This window comes from Urocitellus parryii, chromosome 4 (assembly GCF_045843805.1).
Source record: "Urocitellus parryii isolate mUroPar1 chromosome 4, mUroPar1.hap1, whole genome shotgun sequence".
In the NCBI taxonomy this organism is placed as follows: Eukaryota; Metazoa; Chordata; class Mammalia; order Rodentia; family Sciuridae; genus Urocitellus; species Urocitellus parryii.
In genome coordinates this window covers 184,142,812-184,157,982 of record NC_135534.1, presented here as the reverse complement: position 1 = coordinate 184,157,982, position 15,171 = coordinate 184,142,812, and the positions used below count along the sequence as shown (strand labels likewise).

The following is a 15,171-nucleotide window of genomic DNA, read 5'->3' as shown; positions in this document are numbered from 1 at the left end:
CCCCAGCCCACAACACACACATTTCACCTGTTTGTTCTTTGTCGACACTAAGTTCTTTTTGATTTTGCCTTTCCTTTCTCCTTTCCTTTGCTCTGCCACACTGCACTCACGGCAAAAGTTTCTGGGGAATTGGTAAGGCCCCTATTTGCTCTTCCAGGCAAAACCAAACCAAGAGGGCTGAGCTCAGTGGTACTTCGGTCAGTCTTGAAGACACTGTGGTAGGAGACTCTCTTCGTCCTCTGCTGGAGAGCGGCTTTCAGTCTTCCCTGAGGGAAGCAGGGACTCAGGTTTAGTTTAGCAAGTATCCTGGCTCCCCATCCCTGCGTCTGTGACAGTGGTCATACCTTCTCAGTTTCCCGTGTAAATACGTGAAGCCAGTCAGCCCTTCCCCAGAGCCAAGCACTTTCACATTTCTGATCTTTGGTTTTCACAATAATCTGTGGATATTATTAGCTTCATGTTTACATCCAAGGAAATGGAGGCCCAGAAAGACCAAGAAAAGGGGGAAAGAGTTTCATGTTACAGTTCAGCTCTTCTGATGCTCTCTCCAGTTTTTGTTTGACCTTGTACTCCTCTCAGTACCACAAGTAAGAATACCTCAGAGATCCCACCCACAAGTTTTATACTTGATAAAATCCAGTTCCATGTCATCTCGTTTGATCAAACTTAAGTGACCTAGTACTGTCCTTTGCATTAAGTATTCCTAGTCGGCTGGGAATGGCTGGTCTTTCTTGGTGGTCATCTTCTACCTGTCTCCATCCTTGCAGAGACCAGCAGATGTCATCGGTGGGAGTTGATTCTCTGTAAAATGCTAGATTTATTTGTTCTTTTATAAAGTCCCGAATAGACAAATCAGCCTGCTTCAACCTTTCCTTTGCCTTGTAGACAGTATCACCAGCAAGAATTCGTCAGTTCTATCAGCTCAGGAACTCAGCCAGGCAAATATACAATATGCCCGTACATATGCACACACATATGTGTATAAACGTAATTGGACCTTGAATTCAGCCCGCCAGCATATTTGGCAAAGTCACTTCTCTGTTCCTATCTCTTCTGCGTATGCTTTCCTGACCTTCCCACCCTTAAACTAGGTTAGGGAGCCTGTTCTGTGCCCCCATAACAACCTGAATTTAGGGTTAATTTAGGATTGAATTTAGGAATGATGTTAGTCATTCCTAGAAAGACTGATAATATTATCCATTCTTTTATGGAGCATCTTACTCAGTGCCGGGAACTATCCTGGGCCTACAAGTATGTTCTGTCATTCGACCCCAAGCTCAGCCCAGTGAGGCAAATGCCAGTGACATTTTCATTTCATCATATATTGACTCAGCCTCCCTCTGTTCTGTTCTCTGCTCTGCTCCCAGCTACTACTTAACCCGATTCTTCTCTTGACCTGCACTGATGTGACCCAGTGGACTTAGAGGAACTTGAGTTCCATCTGCTATAGCTTTCCCTCCAACCCTCCACAGTGGTAGTTTCCCAGATCACATCAATTCATTAATTTATTCACTCATTTGTATTTGTTCATTTGTTCATTCATGCATTCATTCATTCACCGAGTGCTCCTCTGTGCCAGGCATTGCTGGCTTTGGAGTTACAAATCCTGGTCTTCAACATATTTCTAGTGTTCTGGGAGAAAGATGTACACACAGACAACTAAGGCTTGATCTGTGCAGTATTTGGGGGAAATGAAGTTGCTGTCAGGAGACAGAAGAGGGTTCCTAACCTAGTTTGAAGGTGGGTAGGTGGGAAGTTCAGGGAAGGCTTCCTGGAGGTGGTGACTCATGGGCTCAGTCATAAAGGAGTGAGAGAAGGATGGCTGCTTCAGACATCTGTTGTTCACACTATTCTTGGCTTCCTCACTTGTTTTCTAGCAGGTACAGGACCACCCTGTTCTGTCCTCATACACACCCCTCTCTCTCCTCTCTTCTTCCTCCCTACTTCTGAAATCTTAAGTTTTGAGGACTCTCTTCTCTCTAAATTTATTTGCTATTTTATTCATTCATTCATAAACAATAATTGAGGACCTATTGTGTGCACAGCACTCTGGGTACATGAGTACAGGATGACTTCATCCTTGCCATCAGGGGAGATCTTACTCTTTCCTTAGCAGCTTCTGGGGATTTTGGGCTGTTGGGTTCTTTCTAGAACTTGTCCCCTGCAATTCCCATGAAGCACTTGCAGATAAACCTCATCTTGGACAAATGCTTCTATTAACTCTCTTCCTTGGGCTTTCTTATCTCTCCTTTTGCTCTCTTGAGTCAAATGTGCCTCTTTGTCTTCCTTATCAGCCCAGAAAGTTCCTTGAAGGCAGGACTGTGTCTTCGTCTTCTTTACAGTGCATCGTTGTACAGTGGTAAACCTGAAGGAAATTGTCTCTTCAATAACAAAATATTACCACTTATTAAGCACCTGTCATGAGCCAGCTGCTCATTATTCATGCTTCACATATGAATCTCTCCAGTCCACACGTCTTCAATAGGTGGGGACTGTTACATTCATTCACAGGCAGGAAAACTCCATCTCAGGAAGGCCAAGTGCACTTCTGTGGTCATATAGCCAATTCATGGGAGTGGGTACTACCAAATTTAGGTTTTTCTAGTTCTAACCCCTGATTTTTTTTTCCCTCTGCATATTATTGTTTTTCAAACTTGGTCAGAGTCACCTAGAAAGTTTTTTTTTTTTTTTTTTAAATTCTGGTATGCCTGAGTCTTACCCCTAACAGTTCTGATTAGGCATTCTGGGGTGTGGCCTAGGCTTTGGGAATTTTTTGTAAAGCTTCCAGGTGAGTCTAGCATGCAGCCAAGACTGAGAATCAGCTTACAGTACCACGTTGCCTTCCTGTGTCCACATGCGTGCAGCTGTCAGGGGCGATGTGAGACTGAGCCAGCATGTGTAGATATCCATGTGACCAGACTGTGAATTCTTCATAGCCAGGGCTCTTTGGCCCTCTGTGCCGCTTCCCCACCCGGCCATCCTACCACACCACGCACGTGCACTGACAAAGGTTGTTGACTATTTCACCAGCCTCTTGGTTCTTGTGCCTCATCCAGGGGATAGGCGGTTAGAGTTTGATCACATCCAGCTGTTTTCATCCTCAGAGCCTGTTGACATAACAGAAGAGTCTTATAAACATGCTGAGTACATTTGCTGGTCCCAAGAGTGTTGCTGGATGACCTAGACCCATTGAAAGTGCAGTCTGGGTCAGCCTCCCACATTTCTGCCGCCCTTGGTGGGAAGGAGGGGGTTGTTCTGCAGTTCCTTGGCACAGTGCTGTGCGCTGCCCTGGCTCTGCTTGGGAGGAGTGTGTAGCTGAACCGGTCGATGAGTTAGTTCACATGTTTATTTTGTTCTGTCAAGGGTTTATGGGGACTCTTTTTGGCCCCTCAATTTTGGGGGTAAAGCAGTACAAGCACAACTAGGTGAAATGACCTGGTAAATAAAGATGCAGAACCAGGTTTCTGGCTTGCTGGTGGTTTTTTTTTCCTATTGTTGTAGGATAGTCGGTGTTGGCCTCAACTGAAGTCTCCCCATACCTACCCCTTTCCTTCCTGTTTACCCCTGTCACGGGTACTTCCCTAGGCTCTTCCTGGGCTTGCTCAGAGATGGAAGAAATCTGGGCTGTTGCTCAGATACTTGTGAATCTTTTCAGTCCTGATCCCATCTCCTGGTATTTATTATTTAGCTGTCATTCACTGAACGGTAATTCTGTGCTGGGCCCTGAAATGGGAATTGGGGACACTAATAAAACACATATTCTGTGACCTTATGGGCATGGTCAAGTGGAGCAGCATGTAAGTAAATCAGTGTTTCTTAAAACATGGCTCTCGGATCCCCTGCCTTGGAAGTACAAGGCAGTTAATTCAGATGTGGACTTGTGGGCCACCCTCTCCAGATCCGTTTTTAGAATCTGTAAGGATTGAAACCCCAAAACTGCGTTTTAGCATACCCCCCTAAGTGAGTTTTAGGTGCAGTATGCATCATGTGTGAGGGGGAGCACCAGGCTGGCAGCAGTTTGCAGGAGAACCTATTCTGAGAAAGACACTAAAAGGCCCAGGAACAGCTTCTGGGGGTCATGAAGAATCCCTAGGAGCTGGCCACATAGGTGTCATGGGGAATCATTTCTCTAGAGATGTGAATCTTTCTTAGTTATTTTTCTAGAACTCCATACAGTATTACCGAAATTTGCTTAAGGCAGAACATGCCTGGATCACACAGCTCTAATGGAAATCAGCATGGTCTGTAGGGTCCTAGCTGCTACTTTATGTCTGTGCTTGACCCTCTTAGTTTAGGATGAACTCACTAAGCCTCACACTGGAACCCTGTGGTCAGATCAAACCTCTTCAGGGGAATCATTTGTGTTTGTAAAGTTTGCCCCCTAGAGGTCAATTTATGTCTGGGCCTGGGCAAGTGACTGCCCAGCCTGCCTTGAGGTCATGATGAGCTGGTTTTATCTTTATTGCAAACAAGAATTTAGACTATTAGGAGGATGGGGTGGAAAGAGAAGAGGTGGACAGTCAAATGAAATAAGACGGGGAAAGTGATATTATTTCAGAGTCAGAGGGCCCCTCCAGGCATCTGCTTAGAAATCTCTTGTTTTAGAGATGAAGAAACTAAGGTTCAGAACAATGGCCTGAAATACCCATGTGACATGGTATCAGAAACAGCTTCCAAATCTAGGCTCTAGAATTCCGGGTTCCTGACCAGTGCTTTTTCTGATTTGCATCACTGGATTGAAGCTTTTTCTAAATGTACCTGGAGGGCTTATTGTTTAATAGGAATCTATATGAAACCCTTTAGCAAGCGAATTATTTGGTAGGGTGGATTTAAAAGTATATGCCTATGTATTGTTCTAAGGCATGGCAAGCCTGGGCTTTAGAGCCTAACATCACATGTTTTGTTTCTAATTAAAATGAGACCAGGAGAGTACTTTGATATGCACAATGTGTACACCAGTGGTCCCTGGCAGGCAGCATCAAATATCTCCTGGAAGCTTGTTAGAAATGCAGGTTCTCCAGCCCCATCCCAGGTCCACTGAATCAGAAATTCTGGGGCTGGGGTCCAGCTGTCTGTTCTGTCCCACTAGTGATTCTGATGTACATTAAAGTTTGAGAACCATTGCCAGCTCCATGAGATCTGCCCCTATGGCTTATGGAATAAGCCTTTAAATCGCTCAGATTTTAGCTATGGTAGATGGTCCCAGGGAGACAGGAGTGGTAGGGTTGATATCTCAAATCTCTGGTGGAAAGGATGAGATCATTTAAAAGATTGGGCTTTTTGTTTGAAAAGCAAGGAGAAGCTGTGTGTGTGTGTGACAGCACTGTGGCACTGTGTGAGTCTGGGAGTGAGACTCAACTATCAGAAGGCAGTCTCTTCCTGTCTCTCCTGATGAGGCAGATCTCCCCTAGCTCATTTCGATGTGTGCTTAAGCCAGAAGCCTGTGGTCATCAATCAGTTTAAAACCAGGCAATCAATATTATGATATTTTTCTCCACCTGCCTCATAGTGCTTTTTGTTTTGTTTTGTTTTGAGTTACTTATTAAATGAAAACAAAACACCATTTTTTTTTTGATAGGCTTGAAGCTTCAGGATTTCCTGGTGGACAATGAAACCTTCTCAGGATTCCTGAATCACAATCTGTCTCTACCAAGGCCAACTGTGGAGAAAATGCTGGGGGCTGATGTCAGTCTGCAGAAGGTAAGTGGCCGCTTCACTTCCTGATGGCAGTTACATTGTTTGCCTAGAAAGAAAGGATAAACCTCTCTCTTTATAATGATGGTGAAGGAAGAAGTTAGCTCGAATTCATCTTCACCTAATGTGACTTCTGGAGGAGGCTGGGCATCATGAAACCCTCCAGAGAGCAAAATGTGCAGCCTGGCGTCAAGGGCCGGCTGGTTGAAATAAAACTGATTTACTATCCCTTGGTTGGCATTTATGATGACTTCCTCCCCAAAGGGTTACATTTTAAGTTCAAATGAATGAAACTTTCTAAAAAAAAATATTTCACAGTTCTGAGATAAGAACCAGGGTTAAGGATTATTGACCTGGAGAGATTCCGTCTATGCAATCTAAGACAGGAGATTTAAAAAGCATAATGCTGCTTTGAAAGAGAGCAAAGATACCTAAGGAGAGTTTTCTTTTTAAAGTTATAAAAGCAGGAAGTAATATTTAGAGTTTATATGGCATTTTAACCTTAGATTCTTCGAGAAAGAACTTCCTGTGGCATCGTTAATTCTCATGGAGCTCCTGCACAGATGACCTGATATTGATTTTTCAGAGATGCTTCTCAAGTGCATTCTCTGGCAGGAAGGGAACTTCTTTCTTACCAGGTCTCATGTCTGCGTAATATCTGGTCTTTACAATAAGCAGAAGTAGTGGAAATGTTTATGTTTGAAAATAAGGTCTTTGCTTCACAAGATCCAGAATTTTTAAAATTAGAAAAATGTGCTTACTGCTTGCCCTTATGAAACTAGGAAAATATGCCTTGTGTTTACCAATTGTGTGGCTGGGAGGTGGGCCAGAGGCAGCAAGCTTTTGAAAATGGTTGTGTTTAGCACAATTTCCATTGTCCCCTGCCAATTCCATATCTGTCACATCCCATCAGTTTAGAATAAGGGGCATCCTAAGCATGGAGGTGGTCCGCACATGGTAATTAGAATTTCTGAGTTGTCGGTGTTCTTAAACATAGACACTAAGGGTAAACTGGCAGCCTGGTGGCAAGAACTGGTTAAAGAAAGAAGTAAAACAGAAGTGCACTTGAGTATCTGGCATAGGTGAAAATTTATTGGAAACCGTGGCAGGCCAAATACTCTGCAGTTTATTTGAGAAGCTATTGGCCCATCACTCACATTAGGTTGTTCTATTAGCAAGACAGGCTGTATTTATTTAAACTAACAGGGAAGTTAGTAACTCTACATATAAAAAAAAAGAGCCTGTATCATTCATTCATTCATTCAACAAATCTTTATAGACTCTAGTGTTCCAGTTCTATGAATACAAAGTCAGCACTGAAAGTCAAGGCCCTGCTTTTTACAAAGCCTGCTGTCTACAGGGGAATAAGGACCAAGAAGCACAATTTATTCAGGGCCAGGACAGCTAATTAAGTAAACAAAAATGACCAAGGAGAGGCTTCCTAGTGGGTTTGCTATTCTGAATAGATAAGAATGACTTAAACTGGCCTATCAATGAGATGATAGGAGGTCCAACTTTCCAATAAATTCCAGTAAATTTATTTTCCAGTAAATTCCAAATTCCAAATTCTGCCTTTAGTTCTGTGCATTGATTAAATATCTAGACCTGTAGACAAATCATATTTTTTTTTCAGTATCCACCCCAATCCCAGTTTAAGAAATCATAAATTCAAAAACAGCAAGGATGTTTTACTCTAATAAAAGTGGTTCCAGGAGTTCAGATTCTGGATTCCTATTCACTGAATCATGTATCCCAGCACTGAAAAAAAGAGTTGGATGCAGAGTTGGATTTCTCTCTGCAAGAGGGACGAGAATGTGGAAGATACTGAGTCTAACACATCATGCAGGTTTAAAATGTGCTGTCAGATCATGCCATGATTTATTCTGAAATTCAGAAAAAAGACCCGATGCTTTAAACTATCATCAGCAGTGCTCCTTTTAAGACCTTCAAAGCTGTACCTGTGGGAAGCACCCCAAGGGCTTCACGGACCCTGCTTCCCGTCTTTGTAATCCCATTCCACTTGTCTCTCTTTGCATGAATATTTCCAGGTATTTTTGCAAGGTTACCAGTTACATTTGACCAATCTGTGCAATGGATCCAAATTAGGAGAAGTGATTCGACTTGGTGATGCAGAAGTTTCTGAGCTTTGCAGTCTACCAAGGGAAAAACTGGATGCGGCAGAGCGAGTGCTTCGTTCCAACATGGACATCCTGAAGCCGATCGTGGTGAGTGGACTTGCTCTGTGGAAAAGAAGCTTCACGTGGTAATAATGCTATTGGAATGTAAAATTTTTCCTTGGACAACATGTCTTTGTTTTTGTAGAAACACAGGGCTGGCTGGGAGTTTGTGATACTGTTTAGCCAAGTGGTATTTTAAGTGTGAATGAGGGAAGGATGTGCAGGGTGTGGCTGAGTCCAAGCCCAAGGTCCCTTGTGCCCATTTCAATCAGAGAAGACCTGCTTTTTCATGTTTTTCATACTATAACGATGAGTCAGAGTTCTTTTGAAGAAAGCGTTCCCTGGATTTTTTTTTTTTTTTAAGTCTCAAAACCATTGATGGGAAGATGGCTATTTATAGGTGCTTTAAAAACACTCAGAAAGGAGATACAGTAGGCTGACACAGTAAAACCCTGGAATTAGAGGGGACCACACCCAGTAATTAGCTTAATCAATGACAAAATTGCATCCAAAGGAAAAAATCCCAACAAAATTTGATCAGCTCAGGAATCCATTGTTCAGAGAAGCACTCCATGAGAATACACATTCCTTTTTAACCAAATCATGTGGATGAGCATGAGCCTGTAGATAGGAATTCAAGAATAAAAATGTCTCTGGGTTTTCTGAGAGTTCTGGTGAAATGCCCAGATATCACTTAATGTTCAGGATTCAGGTTTCCTACTTAACAGAGAGTGCTCTGATTTGTCAGTAAGCTCTCTTAAAACCAGGAAAAGAGCCCTGGAAGAAGAATGTGCCTGAACAGAGAGATTCTTTATTATTAGAAAATGAAATTATAATTCTCTTGGACTCTGTGTGCCATGACTTCTCTATAGAGAGTTGGGTCTTCCCTGGGGGGGGGGGCGGTCCTAAGAATATGCAGTTTCTGGACTCTGTGCCTTGGATGTGACCTTAGAAACACATCTCAGGTTATGGATTCTGGACTGACCATTGAGACATTCTTATATACTGCTCAACCCTATGATGCTGCAGCCCCTTCCTGAGGAGAAGGTTGTAGGAACACTGTGAGGTTCTGGGTGCCTCTTGGCGGACACTCAGCTTAGTCTTTATGACCAGCTTATGCCGGATGCTTAAGATCTCCTTTTATTTTATTCCAGAGGTAGTACATTCTATTTCAGTTAAAAAACAAATAAGCTTAGTGCTTTGTTCAATGGTCTGTGATTCTCTTGGCTAATGTTTCTATATTATAATTTCAAGTATGATCTATTTTTTTCTTTTCTTTTTTGGTACTGGGGGTTGAACCCAGGGGTGCTTAACCACTGAGCCACATCCCCAGCTCTTTATTATTTTTTTTTAAATTGAGATAGGGTCTCACTATGTTACTTAGGGTCTTGCTAAATTGCTTTGAACTTGTGATCCTCCTGCCTCAGCCTCCCAAGCCATGGGGATTATAGGCGTGTGTCAGTGCACCTGGCTTGATCTATTTCTTAATGGGAATGTTTGAAGCCCCAAGTAACATCCCTAAATTTTAGATAAGCTCACTTGTGCAGAGATTTGAAGCTTATTAGCATTTTTCACTGTGAGACATAGAAAGTCAGGGTTATTACAAATGGTACAAAAGGTTGGGGTACAAAACCTTTCCTTGGACTGCTTTTGGCTTCTTCACTTCACTACAAGACAGAAATGTTCATCCTTCATATTTTAGAAAGATGAGTGTTTTTACAAGACATAGTAATTTATTCTGGTGCCCCTTCACTCTGTTTTACTTCTGTTTACTCATTAAACACCTGTTGTATACAACAGAAACCCACCCAATCACATAATGTCTGAATTTCACTCAGAGAAGAACGCTGACAATTAACAGCTCAGCTTTCAAATTGAAATTCCTCTCCATTTGGGACGATCAGCAACATGACAAGTACCTGGAGAGGGTCCTTCAAACCTGTCAGCCGCGTTGCATTCCATCTGCTTGTGTGGTGGCTGTACAGGTGTTGACTAAGGTGGCTGGAGGATGCTTGCTGCACATCTCCTGGGTGTCCAGAACATCTGGGGTTCTGCTTCTGCGCCTCTGCTCTTGCGGAGAAACCTGTCTTCATAAAGTCAGAAGATGGGTTCGTGATGAGTTATTCTGAGTGGTTTGGATTGTTCTGTGGAAAGATGATTTTGGAGGTTGCCTTTGAGATAAAATGACTTTCTAACATTTGGGGATGTTATTTATTGAATTAAGCCCAGTTTTAATTGGGGTCCCTGGACTGATATTTGATTTTCAGTAAGCAGGCTTTTCCTCCTGTCACTTGGTTGCAATTTTAACATTTGTGATGGTAGATGTATGTGACACGTGACATCATCGCACGTGGCCAGTTAATTATGCCAAGAACTGCAACAGAAGCAGCAACCAGATGCCAGGGACAGCATCATGGGGGGAAACTTCTGTCAATACGTGTTTCTGTACCAAAAGGGAATCATCAGGAGGGACATATTTTGAAACATTTTTTCTCATTTAATTATTTTTTAACGTGGGTGTTTCCTCATTTTTCAGCCAAGGGTATTCTGAGTCTTTTTCCTGGGCCTCTTCCAGTCTCTGAATGACTTCTGGAAAATAGTGTTGGGACAAAATGGGGAAGTGTGGCAGAGTTGGAAGGGCTGTGGGCTTGGGGTCAGCTCACCTGGGTTCAAGTGTTGCTTCTGCTGTTTCCTGGAATTGACCTTGAAAAGATTATTTTAACCTTGGTAGGCCTCAGCTTCCTCTCCCTTTACTTGCAGATAAATATATGCTAATCTTTGCTGTGATTATCGGCCTCATAGATGAAGAGCCTCGAATGGGACTTGGCACACAATAGGTGTTCAATAAATAGAAACCGATCATTTAATTGACACAATATAAATTATGTGCTGAAAATAATTGCTGGTAAGATAGACATTCCCTTCCATAGATCAGTGTTGGGAATTAGAGTCATACCAGGCAAGGTGGTTCTGGAGAACATTTCCATGAAAATCGCATTTTTTGTCCAGATATTACCCAAACCTCTCACCCTATAAAGCCTTATTTATATCTGTGCTGCAATCCATATCTCACATGAAAATAAATACTGGATGCTGGAGTGCTTCAAGTTTTCTAGAGTTAAGATATGTTTTTAATTAAGAGTTTTCTATATTTTACTTAAAAACTTATTCATCCATAGAGTGATATTTATTGCTTATTATGTGTCAGGACTGTTACAGAGCTGGACTAGCTGAGATCCTCAAAAAATATGGCTTTCTATATCAATGTCTATAGAAACATAATTCACAGGCTGGCTCTGTAGGTTAGCTACTAAGTGCCCTTCAACAGATGAATGGATAAAGAAAATGCGGTATATATATATGCACAATGGAGTATTACTCAGTCATAAAGAATGATTTTATGACATTTGCCAGTAAATGGTTGAAGTTGGAGACTATCATGCTAAGTGAAATAAGCCAGTTCCAAAAAGTGAAAGGTGGAATGTTTTCTCTGATATGCAGAAGTTAATCCAAAATAAGGGAGGTGGGAGATAAAAAAAAATGAATCAAAGAAAAATCAGTGGAGTAGACAAAAGGGACTGAAGGGAAGGGAGAAGGAATGGGATAGGGAAAGACAGTGGAATGAATCTATCCTAACTTTCCTATGTACCTATGTGATTGTACCACAGTACATCTCACCATATGTGCATCCACAAGGCACTAATTAAAAAAAACTATAAAAAATAGATCAGTATAGGAGAGGGAAAGGGGGAGGGCGGAGGGGAAGGAAAGAGGAAGTACTGGGGGCTGAATTAGAACAAATTATATTACATGCTTTTATAATTATGTCAAAATGAATCCTGTTGTCATGCATAACAGAAAGAAAGAAAGAAAGAAAGAAAGAAAGAAAGAGAAAGAAAGAAAGAAGGAAGGAAGGAAGGAAGGAAGGAAGGAAGGAAGGAAGGAAGGAAGGAAAGAAAGGCTTTCTGATGGGTTCATACATGAAATATTACCTCTGAGTCCAAGGAAGGCTCATGTCACCGAGTATTCAGAGTGTTTTTCCTGCAGTAGGAGCTCAGAGCCACCTGGCAACCACTTCTCTTACCTCACTGCACAGCAGGTGAAGACAGGTGGCCGTCTCCCGAGGTCCTTCCTGAAGCAGCACACATCTTTCCCAGAGAGCAGACAGAAGTGTTTGTGGGGACCTCCCTATGTTGCCCCTCAGTGACCTCCACTCCATTTTGGATGGTGGGAAGGAGCCGTAATAGTGGGTCAGCAAATTTTAGGCGGAGTGATTTATTTGTTTCTCTTGTTGAGGTCCTTGCTGGTTGTATTGGTTTATCTCTTGCTGTTATAACAAATGAGCATACACTTGGCAGCTTAAAGCTATATGCATTTATTCTCTAACAATTCTGAAGGCCAGAAGTCTGGATTCGGTGGAGGTCCACCTGTGATCAGTTAGGATCTCATTGACTGAAATCAGAGTGTTCTCAGGTCTCTGCTCTTCTCGGAGACTCTGAAGATGAATCTGCTTCAGAGCTCAATAAGCGTGTCAGCCAAATTCAGTTTTTTTTTTTTTTTTTTTTTTTGGTATCTGTAGGATGTAGTCCCTGTTTCCTTGCTGGCTGTCAGCTGGGGGGCTGGGCTTTGCTCCTGTAGGCACCAGTGTCCCTTCTTGTCCTTTTCATGTGGCCCCTATTCAGCAGGTGGGTTGAATCCTCTCACACTTTAACTCTTACTTCTCCTTCTGCGGAATCTCTCTGCCTCCAGTCAGAGAAAGTTCTGTGCTTCTAAGTTTTCATGGGATTAGCCTGCCCATCCAGATAATCCAGGATACTCTCTTTATTTTAAGGCACACACTTCAAGTACATCTACAAAGCTCTTTTTGCCCCATAATGTCATGCATTCACAGATTCCAGAGATTCAAACATCCTTGGAGGATCATTCACCTGTCACAACGGCCTTTTGATTGGAGGGTGTATCTCGTTATGTCTTTGAAGTGTTCCTTGGTGTCCTAGACTTGTACTGATTCCTTGTCAGCTCTCTACTTTTTCTGGCCCATATTCTGAGAGTGACAAATTCTACCCAGTAAGGTTTTTAATGCACAGAACAAAGAGAGGTGGGAAGCAGAGCATGAGAACAAGGCAGGAGATTTTCAGCCAACAACATCCAATGAATATTCCTGGGATGCTGCTTTACACCAGGCACTGTTTAGGGACTGAAGGTGCAGCCACCACAGAAAGGCAGGTGACATTCATATGGACCCTCTAGTAGGCACTGAGAACCAGCTTTAAGGCTGCAACTGGGCATTTGAGGAATTCTTCACAGGTGTTGGGGGTGCGGTGTGAGGACTGTTTTCCCACCCCACTTGCAACAATGACCTCCCAGCCAGCTCCCTGACAGCAGTCTTTGACAACATGGGACACTGTGAGATGCAGCGGGAAGAATGTGGGATGGGAGTTAGCCAGGTTTGGGTGCTGGCTCGCTATTGTCTCCATGATGTGAAAATGGTGTCTGATCCCTGAGGGTGGAAGGACAGATTTAAAGATCACCGTCCTTCATTGCAGTAACAACTCGGATATTGCCCACACAACTACATGCACTGATTGCCTTGACCTCTGTTGTACCTTCTGCCTTTTTAAAAGGGAGAGTTTTGCTTCTGTGGAACAAAGAGTTCTGTTGGAGTGTCCTTTGGTGCCAGCAGCCCACCCCAGCAGGGCAGAACGTGCCTCATAAGTGAGGGTCCCCTGAGGCCCTGGGAAGACCAGTGGTCTCACTGCTGGGCTGTGGATAGGTTGAAGGGGTATATGGGTAAGGGATGGACAGTCATTCTTTTCTTGAGGGGTCTTTGTTCAGCCCCTTCTTTACTCTTAGACAAGGACTTAGAATCTAGATGGGGCTTGGGGTTACCTTCTGTCTCATGGCTGCCCAGGGCCAGATCCCTCACCTTGTTACATGGCTTCTTGCAGGGGAGAACACTTGCTTTTCCTCTCCTCCTGCCTGAAACTCAGACACTTGTGGACAGGATCCGATTTTGTTTGGCTTTGTTTGATTTTACTGCCCACCTGTTTACAAAATAGGCTTTTTACCCTGGAAGCAATTGCAGTCTTCATCATTGGGTGTCTGGTGCAGCAACACGCTGTGTGGATTTATTCCTTAGCCTCTGTGTTCACCTGATTCCCACGGGAAAAGGAGAACAAAGAACTGAGGGATGAAGTGGTGAATTCAGCATTTGTGTCAGTACTCAACTTCATCTGCATATTTTTGCCTCAATTATATTATTTTGGTCCTTGAAAAAAAAACCCTATTATTTCTAAAATAAAGGTTTGATTTTTGTCTTGAATCATGCTGGTAAATACAGCTAATTGTGTTTAGAAGCAACACAAAGATGAAATATTTTAATGCATGAAGTACAACAAAGGTAAAAGTTGATATTTAAGTTGTTGAATTGTTTTTTGGAATATTAATACCTTCCTCAGACATGACTTTTATCATTTCCTACTTTAACTAAAAAAGAAAAATTAAGATGTCCCTCAAAGGAAATTTTGCTATCATATAAATCATTGGAAAGAGACAGTGATAGTCTTTGTACCTGGTAGGTGACTGACTTATTTTCATTTTGAACTAAAACATATTAAATCCTAGCCCTAAGTCGGATTTTCTGCATATGGAAAAAAATAAGAAGAGATTTGCATTTATTTTGTGAAGGTATTTAAGGGAAATTGGAAATGTCCCAATGATCACATTGTCATGTACGATTGTAGGAGGAAAACAAAATTGTATTGAAAATATGATTCAAATATATGCACACTTACATCTCACTTTATTTAGTAGCAGAGTTTCTGAAAAATTGGGATGTGGATATGATTTTTGCAAATTGAAAATAGTTTTCGATTGCATTTTAATTTCATGGGTGTTCTGTCCTCTCTTTATATTTGTGTGACTTCTAATGCATTGGCAATATTCTTTTCCAGTTTTCATTTAATGTAGTGGTAATCTGTAAACAAGCTCCTTCCTTCAGCCAACATTCATTGAGTTCTAATCAGTGCTGTGCATGGGGCCAGGGAGGCAGTGGTGTGGAAATATAGCTCTCTCTGAATTTCTGTTCTGTGGGACAGACTAGGAAATGAGCACATGTTGGGTAGGGCCATCAGGGCTCAGCTAGGTGCTGTACAGGGCCTCTTAACCCAGTTGTAAAGGATCAGGAAAGAAGCATCCTCTATTTAGGCACCTGAAGAGTAGATCTTAGCTGGGTAAGGAACAGGGAATAGAATGTTCCAGGCAAGGACCTGGTATGCACATGGGTCCAGAGGTAGCGGGA

General features: G+C 42.4%; 1 protein-coding gene across 1 annotated transcript in view; it reads left to right on the top strand.

The window, feature by feature from the left end:
• Positions 1-15,171, top strand: part of Abca1 (ATP binding cassette subfamily A member 1) — a 132,599-nt gene that overhangs the window by 48,111 nt on the left and 69,317 nt on the right. Inside the window, exons 6-7 of the mRNA XM_026414625.2 lie at positions 5,579-5,700; positions 7,743-7,919. Coding sequence (XP_026270410.2) covers positions 5,579-5,700; positions 7,743-7,919 — 299 coding nt within the window. The remainder of the gene's footprint in view (positions 1-5,578; positions 5,701-7,742; positions 7,920-15,171) is intronic.